This window comes from Panthera leo, chromosome F3 (genome assembly GCF_018350215.1).
Source record: "Panthera leo isolate Ple1 chromosome F3, P.leo_Ple1_pat1.1, whole genome shotgun sequence".
In the NCBI taxonomy this organism is placed as follows: domain Eukaryota; kingdom Metazoa; phylum Chordata; class Mammalia; order Carnivora; family Felidae; genus Panthera; species Panthera leo.
The window spans coordinates 7,020,761-7,046,547 of NC_056696.1; the positions used below are offsets into that span (position 1 = coordinate 7,020,761).

Below are 25,787 nucleotides of genomic sequence, written 5' to 3' on the forward strand. Positions count from 1 at the left end.
CAGAGAACGTGACCCCAGATGAAATACTGCCCACACGGTGCCAGTATCGCAGTGTCTCAAGTCTTGAACTTATATTTGCATTTCGTATCAGGGAATGGAGTCCTGCTCAGTTAATGGCAGGCATGACCCAAAAGACCAAAGAATTCACTGCTATGGAATTAGTACAATTTGCTTTTAAGTGGCACACGTGAGATCCAAAAGGGTGAAGGGGCACGCACGTCTCAGGTGGTCAACACCTGGGACCACATAAAACTCTGAGCTGACCCATTAAGGGATTAAAGATTTTTCATCTCTTGGGGTTTCTGGAAGTTGTGGTGGGAGAACACCTCCCGGGGAGCTGGGAAAGGCCTCTGTCGGCCCGGAACCCTGCAGGGACCGCAGGAGGGGACCTGGAGCAGGACCCCAGCGTTCACTTCCAGGTTCAAGGGAGAGGAGAGAGTTCAGGCAGACATCCAGGCGGAGAGAGCCCAGGGCGAAATTCTAAGTGGAAAAGTTCTGAGTCCATTCTCGGAGTTGGAAGAACACTAAAAGAAGGAGAGGCCACAAGGGGGGAGGAAAAAGGGAAACAGCTCCCGCCCGAGGGCCGACTGCCTATCCAGCAGCGGCAAGGCTGTTCCCGGGCTCCCAGGACCATTTGTTCCATTACACAATCTCCTGAAGCCATTTAGAGAGAGCTCAAACAACTGCCTGTACCAACACGACACATGGCTTCCCATCCCGACTCTTTGCTAATCCAGACGCTCCAACCATCTTTCTTTAAGATGCCATATGGTTGGCAGAAGCCTGTAGATCTAGCAGCACATCTGCTTGTAAGTTTCTCCTTCCCCTCCATCCCCCTAACAAAAGAGGGATCGGGAGACAGACCGCGCGGGGCACGCAGGCGTACCTCTGCCCATATATAGTTCTTTCTTTTGAAGCCTGCTAACTAAACAGAACTGTTAAAGGGATGATCGGGAATTATTCGGGGCTCGCTCATTTTTAACTCGACAACATGGCGATTTATTTGCCTGTCGTGATTCAGAACAAGATTAGAAAAACAAAGGGTGGCTGGTCTCCTTTTCCCAAGAGCTTGATTACTTGAAAACCACTTCAAAGCTCTCCCTCTGGGAATCCTTGGGAGGCTTTCTGGCCGCGGGAGAGGGACGGCACCCTTGCCTGAAGCTATTTCTCCTCTTCTTTTTGGTCAAGGAAGACCGACAATCTGAGAAACCAGCAGATACCCAGAGCCTGCTTTGTTAGCAAGCACGGCGCGGCTGTATGCTAATGAGCCGGCACTGACACACTGCTTTTCCGTATGATGAGCAAAGATTGTTGACGCTGTTGAAATCCTGGCTCTCCTGGCCTGTGAGCCCACGGGCTGCCTCCTTGGAATCCGGCCCCCAGAAAGACAGGCTGCAAAAAAAATAATACATTCGACTCTCCTGATGACTGAAATCTGGCCATTTGTAACTTAGAGCGGTGGGGGACGGGGGAGGGGAGCGGGACTGGGAAAGTATTCTAAAATATTTTATCAGGCCAGGAATCAGAAAGACTAACTTTTAGACAAACTAAAAGTTAAACCTGGCAGACACATGTGAGTGATCGAGGCCAGGGCGCTCAGCTTCAGGAGCAAAAATCTGCAGAGTGGGGGTGAGGGGCAGTTGGTCTAGCCTCTGTAACATAGGGACAGCTGGGATATTCCCTCCGGACTGGTGCAGAGAGCCCTCTTGCAGATGGGACACCCCCACTGGTGGCACCACTCAGTCACAGGTGAAAAGCCATTTCTGATCTCCTTGTAAATTTGTTTGATCCATGTGTTGGTTGACCACGCATGGTTTTCCAAGTCCGTGCAAATGAGGGATGGTAAAAAAAGCAAACCGAATATTCCATTGTTGCAAAAGTAGACCCTTTTTTTTTCTTTCAGAAGTCAAAGAAGGGTGGAAAAGGATGCCGTGTTAAGTGCTGAGGACGTTAAATGAAATATCCCTTTATCTGCTTGGAAACTCTAAGTAGTCAGGCACTATTATTTTGATTTAATAGATTGTGGAGACTGAGGCTTAGAAAGGGTTAGCAAAAAAAAAAAAAAAGAAAAGAAAAAGCAAAACTTCAGCAAACCTGCAGTGAGGAATTGCTGAACCCCAGGGAGCCTGGGTGGCTCACTTGATTAGGCATCTGACTTTGGCTCAGGCCATGATCTCATGGTTCGTAGGTTCGAGCCCTGTGTGGGGCTCTGTGCTGACAGCTCGGGGCCTGCTTCAGATTCTGCATCTCTCTCTCTGTCCCTCCCCCACTAGTGCTCTGTCTCTCTGTCTCTCACTCTCTCTCAAAAATAAATAAACATTAAAAAATTAAAAAAAAAAAGTAACTGCCAAAGCCATGCAGATCTCATGAAGTCCAGTAGGCTCCAGGTGTTCTGCACAGACACGTCCCCTCAGGATATGCCCGGGTTCCAGGCTGCCCACCTGAGCAGACCACTGTCAGCTGGTGAGCAATAAACTAGTTCAAATTAGTATGCTGACGGGGGCACCAAACTGTAAATTCCATTTACTTGTAATCTACAATGTGAATGAAAATTCATGTAACTGAAATGCAAAAACATGAGGAGTGACTAAGAAAGCATTGAATATTATAATGAAAGTATCAGAACTTAGCCATTCAAAAAGTATGCCCTTCAAATTATTCCCCTTGGGGATGTGGGGATAGCACGTGTTTTCCAACCACAAGGCCACTGCCTAGATCTTGCCGACAGGTTCCTCCTTTCTGAAACTTCCTCCATAGCCTCGGGCTTCATGGGTGGATACACACGTAAGTCTGTGAGTGTGTGTTCAATGCATTTTGTCAAATTCATACATTTGTCCCCCCTAGGGGAAAGCGCGAATGCAGTCACCCACTACCACAAATTGTGCAGTCAAGTTTCCCACATTTGGGGAAATCGCAGGGGTCAACACATCCGGAGTGCAATGGATAAGCCTCGCCCTGGGAAAACCACCTTCGCTGATCGTGGTATCTCCTTTGCCAGGTAAGTATAAAAATCATATGTTTTAATATAAAATACATGCAGTGCAGGTTATACTACTCAATGATTACACAGACTAGATGCTGGGAGCCTGATTCTATTATCAACAGGAACAATAACCTATTATTAACAATTGCTTTGTTACCATTGAGATGCAGCTATGTAGAATGACGACTTTGAATTAAAAGAAAAAAATCTACGTTGAAATCTGAGCATGGTCCCAGGCAAATTCTTCTAAGCCTGTTTCATTTCCAATATAAAATGATTCTACTACCTCCCAGGACTACTTGGAGAGTTAGAGACAGCATGTAAAATGCCTGGCCCTTAGAGATCCTCACTAAGTGAAAGTACAATCATCATCGTCATTATTATTTTTAATAAAGTGTTTCAGGGGCGCCTGGGGGGCTCAGTCAGGTGAGTGTCTGACCCTTGATTTCGGCTCAGGTCATGATCTCACGGTCGTGGGATGGAGCCCCGTGTCAGGATTCTCTGCTTGGGGTTCTCTCTCTCTCCCCCTCTCTTTTTGCCCCTCCCCCGCTCATGCTGGCTTTCTCTCTCTCAAAACAAATAAATAAACATTAAAAAAGTACTTCAGAGCATATGCACAGTGCTTTCACATACACGAGCGCACCTAACTCTGAAAACGGCCCCGAATATACGAAGTGCTGCTTCTTTCAAATGAACGAGGCAATTAAGATTCCATAATAACATAACTAAAGCAATAAACAGTATGAGGTATTATTATTATTATTATTATTAATTGAGAGTCTTCTATGTGCAGTGACTGTGCTAAGTGTTTTTCCAGTTATTTGTAAGTCATTATTAGCAACCTTTTCAAGAAGGTATTATGGCTACTATTGTGATCCTCATTTTATGGACAAGAAAGTGAGGCCCAGAGATGCCCCTGATATCTTGCCTTATTCACATAGTAAGTGGAGAGCTAGAACACAATCCCAGGTCTGTCATCTAAACCCACGATCCCCACGGCAGCTATAAAATAGCTAAGACAGGACTGAAAGCCAGATTTCTCTGTTTAAGATCTGGTGCTCCTTTGTCCATACCACATTGTCCTTGGGTGGAACTTAACTAAAAGCTACTGGACATTTGACAAGACAGTCTCCTAGCAAAACAAAACAAAACAAAAAACAACTTGGTCCTCAACGAATTTCCATGTATGCTAGTAAATTCTATAGGGTCCGTGGTTCAAGTATCATGTGTGTTTATGTGCACTTGCACAGAGCCTGAACGCTGGGTGCCCCCTCCAGCGCAGTGAAAAATTAGAGCAGTTTTCCTTAGAGCATTTGAATGCATCACACACACAAACACACACCATCAGAGCTGTCATTATATATTTGGAATCCAACATCACTGAAGTTGTCAGAAATTTCTTATCAAGACAATAGTCTTTCAATAAAAGTTAACTGTCAATAGAAGGCTTCTGAATCAAAATGATCTGCTGGGGATGCTAGAACATTTGGAGGCTGCTGATCAGATGCTGGCATGGAGCAAAGGGAGGTTTGGTGCACATATGTGCCCAAGCAGACAGCTCCCCCCCCCCCCACACAAAGCCCCGAGGTGTCCCCGAGACTCTCCTCTGGCTTCTGGGCCAGTGGGGTCTGGGGGCTGTAATCTGGGGTGGGTTTTTGTCCGGCCTCTGCTCTCTCCCTCCTCGCATCCCCCTCGCCTGATTGGACCTGGACTGATTTCCAAAATCACTGGATCCCCCAGCTTCCTAATTTCACCGCTGACTCCAACTCAGTTCAAAACAGAATAGGATTTTAACCAAGCAACCAAGCAAACAAACAAATACCTTTTCTATCACTTCAGTGCTTCCAAATTCATTAATCTTTGGTCACATTTCCAGTCAACAGTCAAAAGCAGTTTCCAGGAGGGTCTGAGCTTAATAGACTGTGAACGGAGATGTGTTACTTGGAAGTTAGCGCTGTATAAGCACCAAGTGCCCCCACGCTTTCAAACCTAAAGGAGATGAGTCTCAAAGGCCTCTCTAGAGTATTCTGGAATGCGTCGTTATGAGGCGGCACTTCTGATCTGTCAGGGGTGGAGACCTGAATATTAACCGTCCGTCCCCCTGACAGTACTCCCCAGAGGCCGACATTGTGAACGTTCTGTCCTTCATTAATTGCAAGGGCTGCAGTAGTCCTGGGTTATAGCACGAGAACAAAAACCCTGTTTCATTCTAACTTCGCTAAAGGTGGAGGGAAGACCTATTTAATGTTCACGAGCTCTGATTACAGGTTGTACATGTTGCTCCCTGTGCTGAGCGCTGTGGCAATGCACATAGCTAACGTTTATTGAGTCCTTGCTGTGTGCCAGGCACTGCTCTGAACATTTGTGTAATAATTCGTGCAATCCTCTTAACCCCATGAGATACGTAACACAACTGTCATAATTTTATGGATGGAGATGTTTAGGCCCACGTTAAGTAGCTCGTCCCAAATCACACAGCACAGAAGAGGGCAGAGCAGGTATTTGAAGCCGTGCCATCTGGGTTCAGAAGGCACGTTCTTAACTACCCTTCCCTATGATGACTCTCAGAGACACTAAGTAGGAAAGGGTCTGATTCTCAGCCTATCAGCCATGGGAGTTTGGTGATATTTAGCCTCTCTCTAACCAGATGACTTCAAAGTAAAATGTAATTTTTACCATACATGTCCCACCTGTCCATCTCACAAGATTGTTAGGAAACTTTATTTTATATTCGTGTTCTCACTCCCATGATTCTCTGCTTTCTTTCTCCCGTGTGCAAAGGTCTAGTGTAGGCCCATTGGGCGTGACCTCTTTGAGGGGATGGCCAGTATCTAATATATTTCAGTAGCCCCTGTGGCCAGACCTCACAGCTAGCTATGACTATCTTCATCACAGCCTCAGAAATTGCCTCTTTGGGTGCTAATTAGGGGCCCCAAAACGAACAACCAAAGACCTTTGGCTTTGCCAACTGAAGAAGGGGGCATAGATTTGTATAGATTTGTGCATCCTGCATTTGGTGTTTAAATGGCTTTTCCAAATGGTCTCAGACGAAATGAAAAGGCACTGAAATCAGCCAGCCCCAGTAAGATATACAGGGACAGTCTGACCAGAAATAAGCTAGGGAAAAACAAGTAGTAGCTTCTCTTCTGGAATCCCCTGAGGTCAGCTTTGTCATCAGCCCACGGTGCTCAGGGATATTAAAAACACTGCCACAATGGAGTGAACACAGCTAACGTGATAGAAAGGAGACAAGATTGGATATAAAACAGAAATACTGCCTTTCCAGAGAGAGAAAATTGTTAATACAAATGAACAGCTGTTTGGGAAGAAAACATTATTTCTCCAAACCCAGACAAAGCTCTATTTATTACATTTCAGAGACACTTAAATTATAGTGTCTGAAAGCTATCCTATCATGGGTTTATCTGTGACACCTAAATTATCCAAAAATCTGAGAGGTTAAGCCAAAATAAAGGCTTTCCTGTGAGAAAGACTTCTAGAGAGAAAGTTCCTCTTTTCCTCAAAGGAGCAGGTGAATAAATTCACTGTGTAGCATAACCAAATGAATACTAAATTCCAGCACTAAACTTTCTGGAAATGCAAGGGAATATTAAATGCAAAATTCATTCCAAGATGTTAATGTATGCTATTTAAAAATCTAAATGCATAGTTCACTATTCCCATTGGTCTGTTTATATTCTTGTGTTCACATGGGTTCTCGACTGGATCCAGCTCTGGGTCTGCCCCAGGTGCTCCCCAGAAGTCCTGGAATGTTCTCTGTGCTTGCTGTGCTGGGCCAGTCCTGTTATGGGAGGTGCTGGAAATGGCATCAGCCCTGACCCTTCCAGAGGAGACCAGGGCTCACCAATACCTTTCTCACTGACTAACATGTGTCTGGCTGCCTTGAGGCATTTCTGGAAAGTAGACTGTCACACTCTGATTAAAAAAAAAAAAAAAAAAAAAAATTGGGGCACCTGGGTGGCTCAGTTGGTTAGGCAACTGACTTCGGCTCAGGTCATGATCTCGCGGTTTGTTGAGTTCGAGCCCCGCATCAGGCTCTGTGCTGACAGCTCAGAGCCTGGAGCCTGCTTCGGATTCTGTGTCTCCCCCTCTCTCTACCCCTCCCCTGCTCACGCTCTGTGTCTCTCTGTCTGTCAATAATAAATAAACGTTAAAAAAAAAAAAGTAAAAAAAAAATTGCCACTAAGGGGAAAAAATGAAGAAAATCCTATTTGGCAGGGTCTAGGGAAAGTTACACAACAGACCAAGTGACCAGGTTAGGGGGCACTGTCAAGGTCAAGGGTAGGCTTGCCTCAGTCCTTTCTGCTCATCCCTCCAGTCAATTCAAGTACAGCACAGGCTTCAGGCTAGATGGGAAACACAACAAAAGCAACACCATAAAGAAGGAAACTAAAATCCATAATCCTGTGATGCTACCTTACCACGGGGTGACCTGAACTTGAATGCCCTGGGGCCACCCAGGAGTCTCTATCACCCTACACAAGACGCGTGCTTCCCTCCTCTCGTTAGCACTTGGTACCGTTCTACCTTTACTTCCGACACACCTCGTGGGGTGCAGTGCGGCATAGTAAGTTAGTGAAGACTTGAGAGTTTCCTAGTGAAAGGTGTTATGGTGTTATGTAAATACACAGTATTATTTTGTCTTTATTCCAGCATTACTGGTTTGAAATAGTTCAGTGTGTGTAAATATGTTTAATAATGTGTATTAATTAGATTTTTTTTTTTTTTTTTTTTTTTTGGAATTCCCTGGCATCTCAGTTAACTAAGTGGTAGCAGGCTTACTGGTGCAGGGAACTGTTAAGGACAGTCTCTGACAACTATCCATTGGTCTGTCCCATTCAGATCAAATTCTAGCTAGGTGAATCCACTCAGTGTGTGCAGTCATTTACTTGAGCACAAGACGAAATCGCTACGTTGTGACCCCCTCGTGAAAATAAAGAGCCAGATGCAAATGTTAAAATTCACAACATGCGACCAACCCATCCCAGAGAATGGGAGGAACTGGGCAAGCTCCCTGTAAGCAGTTAGTATGATGGAAAAGCCTAAGCGTGCAATGTTCGGAAAAAAAAAAAAATTCTTTTAAGTACCAGTACCACATGCTTTATACTGAAGTGTCTAAAAATAAATACTACTCTGAAGATCAAGTGTCAATCAGGGCCAGGTTAACCCTTGATAGCCACTTCCGTTCCCCTCTAGGAATAGCACTTTCTCTGACCTTGTCAGCAATGTAGGGTCAAGAGGATCTGACCGTGGCAAACCAACTTTCTTTACAGGGTTCTGAATAAAGGGTTATTTCCAGCCTTCTCTCCAGACAATAGCCATCTACACCTGCTGGCGCTCATAGGAACACTGAGAGTTCAGATTGATTACATGGACAGGTATTTCCCGGAGACGTTGCTTTTTAAATATCCTGTGTGGGCATGTGCCCATGTGGCAGAATGGTCTTGTTTTCTTTCCCATCACAGATGGCCGAGAGTCCTTCCCATGAGAATGGAGTCAAAAGCATAGGCTTCAGAATTATCATAAAGATGGGGAGAAGGTGTCAATGAATTACTGAAAAACTCACAGAACTCATCATATGCTGAGTTAAATGAGTAATGTTACCCTAGAGAACATTTTGTGTTATGTGTATTATTTTCTCCCTCCCAAGATAAAAATCTGCACAGAGACCTGCACTGTGATTGGATTGTGCCATACAGGCATCATAAGAAGTCCTTGAGTCAGTACGGTCTTGAGCTGGACAGCCAAACACTCCAGGCTCGCTGACTGAGCCACCAGGAAGAACAAGACATAGAACCATGTCTTGACATTGGGAATACAAGGGAGGTCAGACAGAAGTCATGTGCTGCTTCTCATGTTGGGTTTTAAGTCTAAACCGATCTTCCAAAGTGTGGAATCCAAAGAATATTATTAGAAAGAGTGCCTTTTTTTACTCTCTGCATATACCCAGCTCTCCTTCAGAGTCAAGAATCACCTTCTACAAAGCCCTATCTGATCTCCTCCTATATGTTCCTTCTCCCGTGTTCCACATCATCGCTCTGATCACAGTGCATCAGAACTGTCTACAGGAAGAAAGGTCAGCCCTTTGTGAGCAGGGGATGGTTCTCACGGGCAGCCACAATGTCTGGAGCAGGACCTGACATAGGCAGGTATTGAAGGAAAGAAGGATTTTTTTTAAGTGTTTATTTATTTTTGAGAGAGAGAGACAGAGAGACAAAGTGTAAGTGGTGGGGGAGGGGAAGAGAGAGAGGGAGGCACAGAACCCGAAGCAGGCTCCGGGCTCCGAGCCATCAGCACAGAGCCCGATGCGGGACTCGAACTCACGAACTGTGAGATCGTGACCTGAGCCAAAGTGGAACGCTCATCCAACTGAGCCACCCAGGCGCCCCAAGGAAAATAGGATTTGTAATAACAGCATCACAGACCATGCTTATAAAGCACCGACTGGCCTGAAATCAGATGGCATCACAGTCACATCACCCTTTTTATAGAGATGGCTTTCAAGGAACCACTGGCAAAAGCTGCCATCTCCACCTTCAGCTGGAGTAGAGAATTAGTTACATTTGTGGAGGTCATATTGCTTTTGCTTCTGAAGAATATGGACTTCTTTTTTTTTTTTTTTTTTTTTTTTTTTTTTTTCGCTAAAAGAAAGCTAGATAAAAAAGAGGGCAATGCCTTGGTGTAGAGAAGGCCTTGGGGACTTTCTAGGAAAACAATTTCACTGGCAGCAGCTGGAGATGCAGCATATGATCTTGCTAAAGCTGTTTAAGTACCATACACGCTGTTGATGCTGGTGTTTTCCAGTGACTGAGAGGCAGGGACTTCAATGCAATGTGAAGAAAATACCACAACATTCACCTGTCCCGGCAAGTATTTACCAAACACCTACAACGTACTCCCTACCGGCTTCTGGGAAATGGTGGAGAACAAGACAGAGAAGATGTCACTCCCAGGGGGTTGCATGTAGTTGTCGACGGGATCCCTATCTGGGGAAATTTCGCAAAGACGCTTCTGGGAAAGTGCTGGGAGAGGAACCTCAGTGGTGGAGGGGAGGCAAGTTAAATCTCTGCTCGAGGACTCACTCATGATGGCATCATCGTGACCCGATTCGGTAAGCTTTGTTTAAACAGACTTCCAACTACATTTTATGAGCTCTGGCCACGGTGGCTACCCAAGTAGATTAGATACTGGCCCCGCCCCTCAGCACCTCCAGAAAGACCTTGGCACATGGGTAAGGAAAGCAGTAGATCGGTGTGCAAGGGGAGGGCCCAGGTGCAGGTGAGCGGTCTTAGAATTCAGAAAGAGGACTTCATTGAAGAAAACCTCTCCATTGACTCTAAAGCAATGTGAGTTACTGATGAACCAACAAGATACGACAGTACATTCATCTGTACCAATAACCCTGAAAGAGAGTAATACGGAAATAAAATGTACTGCCTGACTGGTAACAAAGGTTTCGATGCAATCCATTTCACAACACAGCAGAATGCTAATGTAGTTCAAATCTGACTGGATGTGCCAAGAAAGAAAAAATGTTTCCCATCGATGCAAATTTTTTGGAGACTAAGAAAATGGACTTCTAGAGCCTCTCAAGGACTCTGCTAGTCATGCCACAGACAGTTTGAAGGAACTGCTGACTCCTGAGACCACGCTGCGGGATTAAAACAAAGACCGCAGAGTTGCCGCCTTCCCCAAGCAGCATTCATGGGATCGCGAGGCGGGGACACCTTTCAGAGCAGGGAACAGGCAGAGCTGGGAACAGGCAGGCTGACCCAGTGCACTTTCTTTTTGATCAACCTTATATTTGACTGTATTTTAGTAAATTATCCATGTAGTTGTATTTTGACAGCTCTCTTTACAGCAGTAAAACAAAATGTGTGCATCGCAAATGGCAAAGATTCAAATTTCAGCTATGTTTATCCAAAATAGCACTGAACTGCTTCTGTACTTATGCTATACTGCCTACAGCTTTACGGAAGGGAAGACAGATGGGATGAATTTAGCAGGGAAACAGCTGTGGCTTGAAGAAGAGACAAGCAAAAGTTTTGCTATCAGGCTTCATTATGTATCAAGGTACCAGTAAAATGTGTATCCGTAAGGCAGCCAAAAAAGTGTTTTTCATTTGACTAGTGATAATTACCCTTTCTCAACAGCTGACAATGTTCTAAGTGGCATTAAATAGGTAGAATAATTAAGCAATAAGATACAACAGGCAGCGCCTTGCTGGGAACTGTGGTTCCCCTCAGGTGAGCTTGGAAGGCCGAGGCTAAGGGGTCAATGACTTCAACTGCCTGAGAGATACAGCGGGAAGTTGCTGGGGGGACCGCACACCAATAGGAAACAGGAGGGAAACTCCCCAGGGAGGCTGGAAACTGGGAGCTTATCTGTGACGGTGACATCTTGGAAAGAAAGTGACCCCCGAACTTCTGCCCCCGACTCAACAATGGATGTGTGCCCTTCACCCCCACTGGACATGCTTGTGGAAATGGAGGGAGGGATGGTCCTCCTCGGAATCCTCTTTCGTCTGTGTTCAGATGTTCAGTTAGGTGTTTCTCAAGACTGGGCTGCATCAACCTTGAGACAAGAGGAAATTTCCGGGCTTTACAATGACGACCAGTCACATTGCTAGTTAAGTGTGCTCGGATATACCATTCCTGACACCGTACCGATCCCACTCTCAGCTGTAGCCTCGGGGAAAACTGACCAACGTCTACTGCCAATCCTAGAGACCCCCCATGCAGATGAGGGCTCACTGCACAAACTTGGTGTTTGTAATAAGAAAGCATGCACTTTGTGGGAAAAAAAACTGTACCTCTTTATGATTGCATTAAGTAGAGCCCTCTATATTGGGTGACCGACAAAGAAAAAATATATATACGTTTATATATTGATGTTTAGCTATTTTTGAGAGAGACAGAGACAGAGCATGAGCAGGGGAGGGGCAGAGAGACAGGGAGACACAGAATCTGACGTGGGCCTCGAACCCGCTGACTGCTAGATCATGACCTGAGCCGAAGTCGGACACTTAACCGACTGAGACACCCAGGCGCCCCTAAATAGATTTTTTAATAAATCTAACCTGTGCCACACATGGATAACACCCTTGTGCTCCACCCAGATCAATAACGTTAATACTGCCATGGTAACAGAAAGGAGAAACACAGAAACGGCCTGAAAAAGGAACAAACACACTGTGACGTGTATGCACTAAGCCCGGCTGTGACAGTGCTATCTGGTGGCACAAAGTTTACCTCACTGCCACTGAGTGGTAATGAATGGAAAGCATGAACATGGTCAAAAGCATGTGAGAACAGATTAGAAACTTACTACCTTCCTCAGTTTTCACCATCACTTTCTATTTGCGCTCAGGCAAGAGGCTGTACGTTTTCTTTTCTTGTAGGTACAATTATTGTTGTCCCCCTGTGGCCTTTTTGTAACGTTCTGCTACTTTTCCAGTGACTTTTGTTCCTGGCAACACTTCTCAGGACTCTACCGGACTGCGTCTTGACAGGCCCCCTAATACCACTGCTTTTCTGGGTCCACTAGGACCATTGTCTCTTTTAGAGGCAGAAAGACCATGAGGTATTGTAGAGACAGCACAGGCTTTGGAGTCAGGTAAACCTGTTTGAAGTGTAGCTTCGCCTCTCACAGACAATTTCCTTCCTCTGGGTCTCAGTTGCCTCATTTGTAAACCGGGGTAAACTGTGGACAGCTTTTGTAGAACACCTAGTGTAACATCACGGTAAACTGTCAATAATTAGGAATGACTTTTTTTCTTTTTTTTTAATGGAAGGAAGGATTTTACTGAATTGCCCTTCCTGCCATTCTCTTATTTCAAATGATTGTTCCTCTTCTACTCCTTCTCACTATTCATCCATCTGCCTTGAATTTACAGCAACATAAACATACTTGAGAATGTGACTATTTTAGGCTCTCTACCACATTTTCTCCTATCGATCAGCACCCAAGATTTTCATGCAGAGACACAGGATCCTCAGGTGTGAGATATGTTTGCACCGCTTAAGGCACGCATGTTGGGACTCCGTTCTGAAACTGACCAGATGCCCTTCGGGGAACCACAGTCGTGGCGTAGTGGCTGGAGAGCAGCTCAGAGGACACAGAGAATGAGAACATAAAATAATGCCATATCTGGTTGGTACCACGCAGGAACTTTTTAAAAATTGGTATCACGGGAGCTAAAATATTCCTAAGTTCTTCACATCGGCCTCCCTTCTTCATAGACTTGGGAGTAAAGCCACATGGTTCTGGTTCCTCCTCTGTCGTGTAAGTGGCTGTGTGACCTCCCTGTGCCTCAATTTCCTGAGTAGTACTTTCCTCATAGGGTTGTACAAGAATTAGATGTGTCAATAAAGGTAAGCGTTTAGAGCATGGACAGTGGCTGGTACATAGAAAGTACTATCTAAAGTTAGCTGCTGCCGGGGCGCCTGGGTGGCTCAGTTGGTTGAGCATCTGACTCTTGATTTCAGCTCAGGTCATGATCCCAGGGTCTTGGGATCAAGCCCCGCATCAGGCTCTGAGCTGAGTATGGAGCCTGCTTAAGATTCTTTTTCTCCCTCCATCCCTGTCCCCAACTCTCTCTAAAATAAATGAAAATAAAAAAAATAAAGTTAGCTGCTACAATGTTAGTGATAAGAATTGTAATGGTAATTTATTATATATGTATTTATGTGTTGTATGATTATGTGCTAGGTAATAATCATCATTACTGTAAGGTGTGTCAGAAAATTTGTACATGGTAGCAAGAAGTTTTGTACAATGTTTAATGGGTGCCAAACTATGGAAACTGGGAGTCAGCAAGAGGGCCTGGAACCAAGAACCCTTAGCGCATGAAATGTGAGTAGAGACAAGGTCCTGGGCCCTGGAGGCTGGTGGCATGGATGAATTTCTCTTACGGCAAAGATCTTAAGATCGTCGTTTTGATCACCAGACTTCTTCATAAGAAGTATGCTCCTAAAGTTAGTAACTTGCTCAGACCCACACACAAGTCAAGACCAAATAGAACTGTGTCTTGTACCTCTTGAGACCTCATTTCAGGATGGATCCCAAAGGTTCCTACAGAGAGATCTCGATCCATACCAGGATACTTGATGATTACATTTCTGATAGAGAGAGATGCCTTGGGTACTGCAGCCAAAAAGAGAAGAATACACGTGACAGCCCAGAGGCCATGCTGTCTCAGTGCAAGTCAACAAGGTCTCCATCTCTTGGATTCCTCATATTGTAAATGATGATAACCACCTTTGATAACCACTTAACCGAGGGTTGGAGCTGAAATTCATAAAGCATGCATGAGGTTGCAATTATATAAATACAGAAACGATCTCTCTTTTAAGAATCAATTTTGAGTGACTTCAATCAATATGTTAAATGCCTTATAAAACTAATGAAAAATTAAACTTCAGATACACTGTACTTTGACATCAACCATCAACATTACAAATGCCATGTTTGCGCAAAGACTGCTACCAGCAGAAAATTCAGAAATAAAATACACCGTATTTAAAAGAAAACATTTCTCAGTGCACCGATACCAGTCAACAGTGGTAAGCCATTACTGATATGGAGACTGACCGGCCAGGCAAAGCAAAGACATTTTTACTTAAAAGGTGGATTCTTTCCCAATATTTTCTGCACGGCTCTGATATTACATTTAAAAAGAAAGAACCGTGCCTTGGATGTAAAACCAACTATTAAACAATGTGGACATTTACATGAGCTATCTCTAGTTTTGTGATAATAGTCGCTCCCTGGTAGTCTAGTGGTTAGGATTGGGCGCTCTCTAGTTTTGTGATAATTTTCACTTTTGATCTGACACCAAGAATGAAACATCCTCGTGTCTCTGGGATCAACACAGGAGACAAGGGCTGAACTTGAATATTCATATGATCTTTTCCATAAAGAAAAATTAGGAAATAATTGACTAATTGTTATAAAGCATGATACCCATTTATGACTCCCAAGCCCTAATGTTTCTAGCATTCATGATAAATACCTATGATTCCCTCCATCCATTTTTATTTTTGGAAGTTCATCTCTGTATATTCTGTGACAATCTGCTCCCCTAGAATTTGGAATTTGAATAAAGCAGATTTGGTTGCTTTTTTCCCCCCCAGATGAATGCACAAAGACCCTAAAAAAAAAACAAACGTTCTTTAGAAGACAGAGCAATGAGTGTATTTACTATTTATTAAAGTATAGCATCTACCAAAAAACCTGCAGGCTGAGCTCTAATCAGCTCCCCCCTACGCAGGACAATTCCATGGTAGGAAGCATGATGAAAGGTCCAGGAAAGCACAATGAGAAAGAGGAGATAAAGACAGAAGATAGTCCCCTCAAAATAAAAAGAAAAGAAAGAAATAGCCTACCCCTCACCAAAAACAAAAAGTAAACCACTTCCCCTGCTTCCAACCCTTTTTTTTTTTTAATGCTGGGAATGACCCACTTTGACCTAAGTATATTAGTATAAAAATAAAGGCTAAAAGACTGGTTTTCCTTACATATTTGCATGAAAAGAATTACAGATACAGGGAACAGCTCACTCTAATTTCTTCTAAGAAATCATTTTCTCGAAGCAGATTCTCCCACACTGGCTTCATTATAACTGAGGCATCCGTTTTTTAAAAATACTATTTATTTTGCCACTATATGGCCAAATTTGTCATCTATTTCTGCAGGCTTGTTAAAAGAATCATCATTTAGCTTTCCATAATCTGCAGGGCCCAGAGCAGCTAGAATTATAGGGGAATTTCCCCACTGGTCAGGGCAGGATGGAGGAGGAAAACAGAACTTGACTACTTGGGGCACCTGGGTGGCTCAGTCGGTTAAGCATGCGACTTAAGCTCAGGTCGTGAATCTCACAGTTCGTGAGTTTGAGCCCCACGTCGGGCTCTGTGCTGACAGCTCAGAGCCTGGAACCTGCATCAGATTCTGTGTCTCCCTCTTGCCCTCTGCCCCCCTCCATTTGTTCCCTCTCTCTCAAAAACACATAAATAAACATTTAAAAAAGAAAGAAGAAAAGAACCTGACTACTCTTCTCAGACCTAATTCTGTCAGGTTTTCGCTGTCACGAAACCAAAACAAGGAGAGGAAGCCGACATCAAAGTAAACTCTACATGCTCCTGGTTCATGCAGTGGATAAGGAGATGGGGGACACACGACATCTGGACGGAGACCAAAGGACCCCACTAATCCTCACTCCCAGACCACACATACCTCGGGTGCAGAGACCACTCTGACCCATATTTGTCTCCTTAGGGCCCAGGATAGCGCCCAGCCAGGTCCCATGAGAAAGCTGAAACTGCTGGTTGGTTGGGTAACATTCTCAAACATGCTCTGCCCTGCAAATGCGGCACAGAGGGCTCTAATGAACTGAGTAGTGTTTCACATGTGTTTGCATCACAAGGCAAATTTACTACAGTGAATTGTGTTGTTAAGGGACGAATGACCACTTAACTCATCCATTTTGGAAATCTGGATTTAATATACGGGGCTTGCCTGAAGTGAGATGCAGGGACACAAGCTTGGCTTTCTATCAGGCTGAATTTGGAGTAAGACATTTTGATTTAGGGTCATTTATGAAATTTCAGAGCCTCCAGTTTTTTAGCACAATTGAGTGTCCCCAAGACAGACTGACGCAATGCAATTAAATATTTCGCAGTTGGCCCACTTTTTCATGTTAGGGCTGAAACAGGCCTCACAATTCCCTGGGAATTGTTTTCGCTATAGCTTTTAAACTTTTTATTCTTTCATTCTGAAGTAGAAAGATTCCCTTCTCTTAATATTGTACTTTTCTTTAAAATTGTGCCCTAAATTTTTCTTTTTTTTCTTTAGATTTTTTTTTAAATGTTTATTCATTTTTGAGAGACAGAGATGGCATGCAAGCAGGGGAGGGGCAGAGAGAGAGGGAGACACAGAATTTGAAGCAGGCTCCAGGCTCTGAGCTGTCAGCACAGAGCCCGATGTGGGGCTCGAACTCATGAACTGCGAGATCATGACCTGAGCCAAAGTCGGACGCTGAACCGGCTGAGCCACCCAGGCGCCCCTGCCCTAGACTTTTCTTGTCTTATGCATTGTGGCATTGTATTGTAAGCACTACATATGTTTTATATATATATATATATATATATATATATATATATATATATGCATTTATTTATTTATTTATTTATTTATATATAACATTAAAATTAATAATGATTTTGATTACTGAAACTAAAATGAACAGTTACAAAATTATTGTATTCTAACTCCCTTAGGAAGTTTTCTCTGACCACCAGATGCCTGCATTAGGAATGCCATATCTGGTGTGTTTATTGAAATCTTAACCACATGCATGGTCTATTGGCTGCAAAGTGCTGTGTCTGTTCGCTATGCAAGATGCAGGCCCCAATAAAGAGCTCTTCCCCACAGGTGCTCACCATCCAGTGGGGACACAGTCCTGTGTCACCAGGAGACAGCGCAGGTTGCACAAGAAGCATGATTTTAGAAATCTCAATGATGTGGGGCACCTGAGTGGCTCAGTTGGTTAAGTGTCTGACTTCAGCTCAGGTCATGATCTCGTGGTTCGTGGCTTTGAGCCCCGCATCAGGCTCTGTGCTGACAGCTCAGAGCCTGGAGCCTGCTTTGGATTCTGTGTCTCCCCCTCTCTCTGCCCCTCCCCCCACTTGCACTCTGTCTCTCTATGTGTCTCAAAAATAAATAAACATTAAAAATAAATAAATAAAGAAGATCACATATTAAGGTTAGCTAGAGCCAAATCCCTATTGGCCACCCAAAAAGACACTACCCCATTTCTTATTCATACCTAACCATGCATTCTACACCCCAAACAGGCATAATCCACAGACTGTAGTGCACTTGGGAGTAGATGCATCACCTGCGCGGCTCTAAGAGGACCCCACGTGAAGGGGGCGTTTCAGCCCACACGACAGCGTGAGCCCGTCAACAGGAAACAGAATTTTAGCCCTGCTGCAATTAGTTCTCAGATGTTGGGCTTGGCCTCTGTGCCTCAGCCCCATCAAAGGGAAGACAACACTAATAATCCATCTTGCACAGCATATATGAAAAGAAGTATCTATTTCACGTTTTAAAGGTCATTGAATATATCACAGCTAGATAGTTGAAGCAAAATACCATATTCATCAGTGAAATAGGAAAGTTTAGCAGCCTTCATCTGTTCCCATTTTAAATTTACCACAGTATGTAAATGAGAGGATTTAAAAAAGCACCAAGCAAAAATCTGAGCTAGGTGCGACCGAAAAGCACAATCAGAAGCAAATTTGTGAGCCTCAAGTGCGGGAGTTTGCCAAATGGGCTGGTGCTTACATTTTACTACTAATCTGAGTTTATGCGAAGCCAGTAGAAAGATCCCAATTATTGTTAAATACCCAGAGTAGAAATTTGCTGCTAAACTGCTGTATAGTAACGGTCTCAGGTTGGTTTTTGTAAACATCTTATTTTATATCCTGAAATTATCACAGGAATACCACACACAGAGCTGAACTTGAAACACACGGTCCTAGTCGCATCCATGGTCTGAAGAAAATACACGGAATACAACTTGCACTAGAGACTGAATTACCAGATTTTAATAATATTTTGCAGGGGTTGAGAGAATCTACTTCACCAGCAAGAGCAGTTACGCTACCCAACTTAACACTTCAAAGTACAATTTGATGGCAAAATGAGATAATCTGATCATTCTTAACAGGAGTTTCATCCGGTCAGAACATTCACACCGTATCAGACATTCACACCGTACCAGAAAGTGCACAGAGGCGGGTTTCACACTTTTGGAGTTCTCAGCAGGCCAATATGTCATGTTGAGACATCAGCCTACTGTTGAAACAACATCCTGTCTGGTTTCTATGGAACAAACTACCTTCAAAAATAAAATGAACCATATTATATGAAGCCAAAGGGAAAGTAAAACTCAAGCATGTCGAGCATTCTCTAACCAAGCGTTAGCAGTTAGGAGGCCTGGTGTTCCTACTTTGCAGATCCTGCAAACTTGGGCTGAGCCCCTGAACCCACCAACAAGGGTGGGATTTTCAGATAGAAAGGCCTAGGCAACCACAGGATCCAGCCTGAGAGATGAGGAGACAGACCCCCACACTGGTGCCCATCGAACGCTCCGTGGCCAGTTCCACAACAAGATAGCGTGAAGCCCAGTCTGACTTCCCAGAGTCCCATGATGCTTATGATTCCCTCCTTCTTCCTCAAGTAACATCGCGATGTTTATTCAACTATGAAAATGGGGATAGTAAAATAAATGTCTTTTCTACCTCATAACGTGTAATTACAGGAAAGGTCCCACTTTTTGGGTTCCTACTATGTTTCAGGCACTATTCTAGGCAGTAGGACCCTGGTGATGAGCAACACAGACCAGTCCTCACCTCGTGGCACCTACATTGTAGGCAAGAAAAGTAAACAGGGTGACTATGGAGAACAGCGGGTCAGGAATTCTTTAGAGAGTCTGACAAAAGATCAGACCTAGAACCTTGCCTGGCATAATGTAGGCACTGACTAACTGGACCTGCTTCCCAGAAAAGGAACAAAAACATTAAATTTTGCATCCATTTTCGGGAGATTCACAGCCCATCTATGGATCTCAGCTTAAGAATTTTGTTGCAAAGGGAAGGAAGAAGAGGTCTAGGGAGGTGAAGAAGCATGGGGAAGGGAAAGGCCTGAGAACCAGGAGGAAAACACGATGGAAACAGGCCACTATAAGGTAAACATATTAAGTGTGGGACACACGAAATCAAAAGGGCAAAATGGAAAAACAGATGGAGGGAACCTAGAAGGGGTTTGTCAGGGAAGGCTTCCGAGAAGGGGCAAAAACCCAAGCTGAGCCTTCTCTGAAAAAAAAATTTTTTTTTTTTTTTACTGTTTACATTTCCTTTTACAAAAGTAACACATGCTCAGTGCAGAAAACTTAGAAATTCTTGGAAAATGTTAAGAAAACACACCAATAACCCCTCTGCCTAGAAACAGCTAATGTAAACTATGACATTCCTCTGTGTGTGTATATGTGTGTGTGTACATGTGTATAGGCACACACAGGTGTGTAACAAGATGAAAACAAATGTATTCACTCGGTGTTTGGAAGAAGTAATTTGATAATCTGAGAAGATTCCAAACAGGCATGCTGAAGTTTTCTGGTCATTAAGTGGCCTCCTACGGCAGTTTTTCAAACTCTGGGTCACGAGCCCCTAGCAGGTCATTAAACAGAAAACATAGATTGCAGTCTATAGCAAAGGTATGTACTGTTTTATTAAACTTTCTTTAGGTGTGTGTGTGTGTGTGTGTGTGTGTGTGTAAAGCTTGCAATGTTAACTTTACTTTTTACTCAAGACCCAGGCTAGTTTGAATGTATGTACATTTGAGGCAAGAGCAGGGGCAGACTTGGATTATTCTGAATATTAGAGGGGTAAGGAATTAGTGGTCCCCAGAATGTGACAAAGCAAAGACAGTGATGGCGGCTGGGGACGGGAAGCAGAGGGAGGAAAAAGTTTCCAGAGTGGAAACACAGCCTAGAAGGGACTTTGAAAGAGAGAACCACGGATCAGTGGAAATTGCTACATTGTTTCTGAGGGATGCTATAATTTCTGAGGGTGTAAATGCTCACCACTTTTCTTATTATATCCTCTACGTCCATGCTGATCAGCCGTGTTTTGTGCATATGAAGTCTTTTTGGGAATTCAGAGAGATGCTGAGTTCTGCATACGAGTTGGCACAGAGAAAAAATTTGAGTCCACATGTGTGGGATATGAAAGCTAGAGCGTGAAGAAGATATTTTGGGTCTATATATCTGTATCTTTTTTTTTTTTTTTTTTTTTTGCAAAAATGGAATCATGTAATATATACTACTTTTATCCTATTTCTCCTTACAGATATGGAGACAGTTTGAATGTCTGTCATGTCAATAAACACTTTTCTGCTAACAAGAGATTTTATTAGCATTTTGGAATTCCACTGTAGGGAATTTATTGTTAGCTGTTTATGTAACTAATGTTCTGCTGCCGGACATTTTGATTATTTAATATTCTGAATTGATTATTCTCAATGTTCATCTCTTAGAAATAATACCACTGCTTAGAGTCATAATTAGTAGGACTGGCCAAAGAGAAGTATCATTATACTCATTACACTTTATTATCTACTTGGGTGTCCGTCCTATAAAGGAGGACCCTTTAACCTAGCACCAAGGACAGCGCCAGGTGTTATGGTAAGTGAACTGCAGGGAGCAGGAAGCAGCCTGGCTGGGAGGTGACGGAAGGCTATATACATTGGCAACATTGGTAAATCAACTACAATCTCTCATCTCATACAATTCTTGACATTTCTTGGGATTTAAAGTGCTTCTTGCAAAAACTACACATCTAGTTTGAATAGTCATAGGAATATATGTAAATTTGAAAATAAATTTGAAAATAAAAATTAGACTTGATTTAGGGAAATTTTAAGCCAAACAGAAATATGACCAACAATTGTCATCTTCAAAGTCATTGGCTCTTCAGGCATCCTGCAGATTCATTCCCAGAGATATAAAAAATGTCATGGGGGGTGGGGGCACCTGGGTGGCTCAGTCAGTTAAGCATCTGACCCTTGATCTCAGCTCAGGTCTAAACTCAGGATCATGAGTTCAAGCCCACATTGGGCTCCACACCCAGCGTGGGTTAAAAAATAAAACAAAACAGAACAAATAAATTTTTTAAAAATGTCACTGGGATTTAGACCAAAGAAACAGGTACTAACAGTAATAGGAGGAAAATTACTTGATTCCTTCTTCCCCTCACTTCTCATATCCCATCAACCGCTAGCCAACTTCACCTTCTACACATTTCCCCAATCCACCTCCTCCCCTTCGCCTCTATTTCAGGCACCCATCATTTCCTGTCTAGTTTCCCTGCCTGGCTCCTTGAAATCCACCCTTCATGCTGCCACCAGAGTGAGCTATTTGAAATGCAAATCTGCTACTGTGTCCTGTTTAACACTCTTCATTGGTTCCCCAATACCTACAGGACACAGAGACAAGTCTCCGGCCCGGACCTCCTTCCTGCTTTGCATCTTCCAACACACCCTGTTTGTTGTTCATGTGACATCACTTTTCTCTCTGGGTTTCCTCTTTGCCTGCCATGCAGCCTTGCACACCCTCTGAAGTTACGTTTTGGCGTCCCTTCCTCTAGAAAGTTCTCCAGCATCTCCTGGGCTGGATTGGTGCCTCTCTTCAGTGATCCTATGCAGACACACACACATCTCTACCAAAGTCTTTACCCATGGTGCCTGTGGGGATGGGGTGAGGGCTTTACACCTCTTTCTCCAGAGATCAGAGACCAGTGATTAATTTATCTTCTCTGTCCCCATAGCCTGCCATTCCTGTCAGGTAACAGGTATTCACTTTCCTTTGTCTGTTTGTTGTTGTCGCTGCTGCTGTTGCTTTGGATGGACCAAACAGTATTGTAGTTTAAAGGGCTAAAAAACTGCTAATAAAGCCCGTTGAGTTCAAATCCTAATGTTTGGGTGGAATGAAATGAGGGCACATAAGTAATCAGTGTATATCAATACTAACCATTAGCTAACAGCTTTTAAATTAAAACAGTTTCAGTTCCTAGAGAATTATTCATTGATTCAACATAGTTGTATACACCGGGACCTCAGAGATTGGAAACACATGGTTCACACCAAAGAATTCTCCATCTGATGGCAGGAAAGGACACACAATACCATGAACTCAGTGCTGTAAGTGGTAGAAAACAGAAGCACTGGACCAAGAGGGAACCAACTATGGAGAATTAAGAAATGGCGGTCCCCCGTGAGAACTCAGATTTTCAGTTAGCCTTGCCCTAGTCAACCCCCCAAATCTCACCCTGAAAGTAGTTCTCATGTGAGATATCTGGAGAGCAGGCCCCACACATTTTCCAGCCTTTCCTTGGGGTCACTGACTCTTCACACTGAAGACGGGGAGATCTGGAACCAGGATGGGAGCGCAAACCTGGGGGGGAAGGGCCAAGGCAGCTGTCCCCTGGCCACCTCACCTGCACTCGCTCAGCCCTCCTGGTTCTAGTGACAAGCCCAAGGAATCCGGGACCCTCTGATCCCTCCAGGCCCAGGAGGAGATGACGTTGCAGGTGGACACAGTGGCGTAATTCAAAATAAGAAATATGAAATGCAGCACAAATGTCCCTGTGTTTTAAGGGTCATGTGGAAAACCTGGGGCACTTCCAGACACAAGTCCCAGAAATGATTATTTTACAGTGGGAGACATAACAGAAGTTAAGGTATATTTGGTTTGAGCAAGGAATGATCATCTGTTTCCAAGGATCATCTTCCAAGGGCTGTTCTGTCTGGCCATGTAAAGCAAGAAAAATGTTCCCCCACCTCAAGTCTAGATTCTCTCCTTCACCTATGATACAGAAATCACAGGCATTGGGTAAAACGTCAACTTTGGCTGATTAAAAAAAACAAAACAACAACGACACTCACAACATTTGCAAGTTAATAGTTATCCTCTAATATATCAGGCCACTGGGGAAACCAAAAGCTTGGGAAATATAGAACTCGTTCCAAGTGACTGCTGTAAAATTTGTAAAGTCAAAGTCATTTAGGTAACTGCTGCCAACCCTCACATTCAGCTCCATTAAATATGACCTACAAACCTTACAAGATAAGGACCAACTAACAACACAGTGAGTAGTTAAATGGCCTAAATAGAGTGAGGAAGCACCTCTAGTACTAGGGAGATCAAAGCATGTTTAATAGTTGTGACTAATATTTATTGAGTGCTCACTGGATACACATCCTTACACGATAACAGTTTAGATTTGTATTTACTCAATGACAGCTCGACACACCTAGAATTGAATGGGTTTTTTTCCAAATGTAAGGATCTGGGTAAGAGGTTATAAAATATGTTTTTAAAGTTGTATATTCCCATCAAGCTCTGCTTTTAGCTCACTCTTTTTCCTGCTTCTACACTTTTGGGGAGGCTAAAAAAGGCGAGCTTGAAGGTAAAAATGATTGCAAAGTCACAGAGTGAGTGTCTCCTAAGTACCTGGTACCTAAGTACCTAAGTACCTGGGCGACAGGCTTGAGAAACAAATGACTGGGACACGGGTCCTGTTCTCAAGGAACTCAGGGTCTAACCAGTTGGACATTCAAAGAATAAAGATGGCGTCCTGTGCACTTGAACAAAGTGTGGTTTGAACACCCAGACAGTGGGTGAAGGAAGGCGTCCCTCAAGAGAGGACAGCTGACCTGTCTCTTGAGAAACATGAGGCCCGTAGACCGAGAAGAAAAAGTATTCCAGACTTCAGGGAACATAGGCAGGAGCATCTGACCTTGTATTCTCAAAGACCAGGGTTCAGTCTCAGGTCCCTTTCATCCCCGAGCCTACCACACGCCCCTATTACCATAGTCAGCACTCAGTATCTGAAGAGTGTATAAACAATAAATGAAAAAATAAATAATTAAGTGAACACAGATCTTCTTTCTATATATACTCAGAAATGACCCTAGATCCCTGAGAAGGAGGAAGAACATAAAAAAATCCCTTCTGAGAGCCTATGACCCGAGAGAAAAATGGATGTTTACTCTCCTGGCTCATGAGAGCCACATACTCGGTAACAGAGGACCTGTTGCTCGTGAAATCCGCTCCATGACACAGTCTCAGTTACCAGGGTTAATCACATCTCAAACTTGTCCTACAGGTAACAACCCCACCGCCTGCATGTGCAGCAGTCATGGGTGGGTCCCTCTGCCAGTGAGCTAGAAAGCACGACCTGGTGATCACTGTGCTCCAGGGTACAAAGGACATACAGTGGAACAGAGAGGCAAAGGGATGAGAGATGATCACGGAGCCACGAGAAACCACACAGTCCACCGGTCACTTCCACGCTTCGACCTGTGATCTGTCTCCACACACAGTCCTGCAGGGTGGCTTAAAGCCCTGCCCTTTTACCCTTACCTGTAAAGTTTAGTAAAGTTTAAATGTTTACAAATATCTATATTATTATTTTAATTAAAGCCAACTTAAACTTTAAAAATGATTAATAATTTCTATGATTTATCAAGGCTTTTAATATACTAATGTAAGTTTCGCCTCTCTAAAGAGTGGGTAGTTTATGCAATAAGTCCCAAACTAAATCCTCTGCTTTTTTCAAAGACCATCTTGTGGAACTGATTGTTCACAAAATACATATGGAAAAGTGCTGCCCACAACAAATGTAGCAAAGGAGGCAAGAGGCAGCGATGTTGCATTATTTTGTGTGTGCGTGTGTGTCTGAAGCAGTTTGTGCGCTATAATCATCATCTTGGCAAATACCATGACCTAATTAAGAAAGGAAAAATGAGGGGCACCTGGGTGGCTCAGTGGGTTAAGCGTCCGACTTTGGCTTACGTCATGATCTCACAGTTTGTGGGTTCAAGCCCTGCAACGGGCTCTGCAATGACAGCTGGGAGCCTGGAGCCTGCTTCAGATTCTCTGTCTCCCTCTCTCTCTCTCTCTGCCCCTCCCCTGTTTGTGTTCTTTCTCTCAAAATTAAAATAAACATTAAAAAATAAATTTAAAAAAAGGAAAGGAAAATGGATGGATGCTTAGACCAAATAAAAATGATAAAAAGAGAAGTAGAAAAATGACATTCACCCAATTGAGAGAGAGGACAGTTGTTCATTACTTGCTGATTTCTTCATTCATTATCATTCTAGGAATGGGACTTAATGCATTCATAGTACCCTTTAAAAACTAGGCACGGGTTCTCGGGGG

At 43.6% G+C, this 25,787-nt stretch overlaps 1 protein-coding gene and 1 non-coding gene across 8 annotated transcripts in view; both read right to left on the minus strand.

The window, feature by feature from the left end:
* Positions 1-25,787, minus strand: part of SDCCAG8 (SHH signaling and ciliogenesis regulator SDCCAG8) — a 258,511-nt gene that overhangs the window by 26,254 nt on the left and 206,470 nt on the right. Inside the window, exon 17 of one of the 7 annotated variants that reach the window (XM_042926495.1) lies at positions 1,017-1,392. The exons of 5 other annotated variants lie outside the window; for them this stretch is intronic. In XM_042926495.1, coding sequence (XP_042782429.1) covers positions 1,236-1,392 — 157 coding nt within the window. In that variant the 3' untranslated portion in view covers positions 1,017-1,235. Of the gene's footprint in view, positions 1-1,016; positions 1,393-7,239; positions 7,351-25,787 lie in introns of those variants that run through there. One more of the 7 variants, XM_042926500.1, reaches the window with a different exon arrangement.
* LOC122212523 lies at positions 2,842-3,006 on the minus strand. The gene has a single exon (XR_006199199.1). It is a non-coding gene; the product is annotated as a U1 spliceosomal RNA (small nuclear RNA).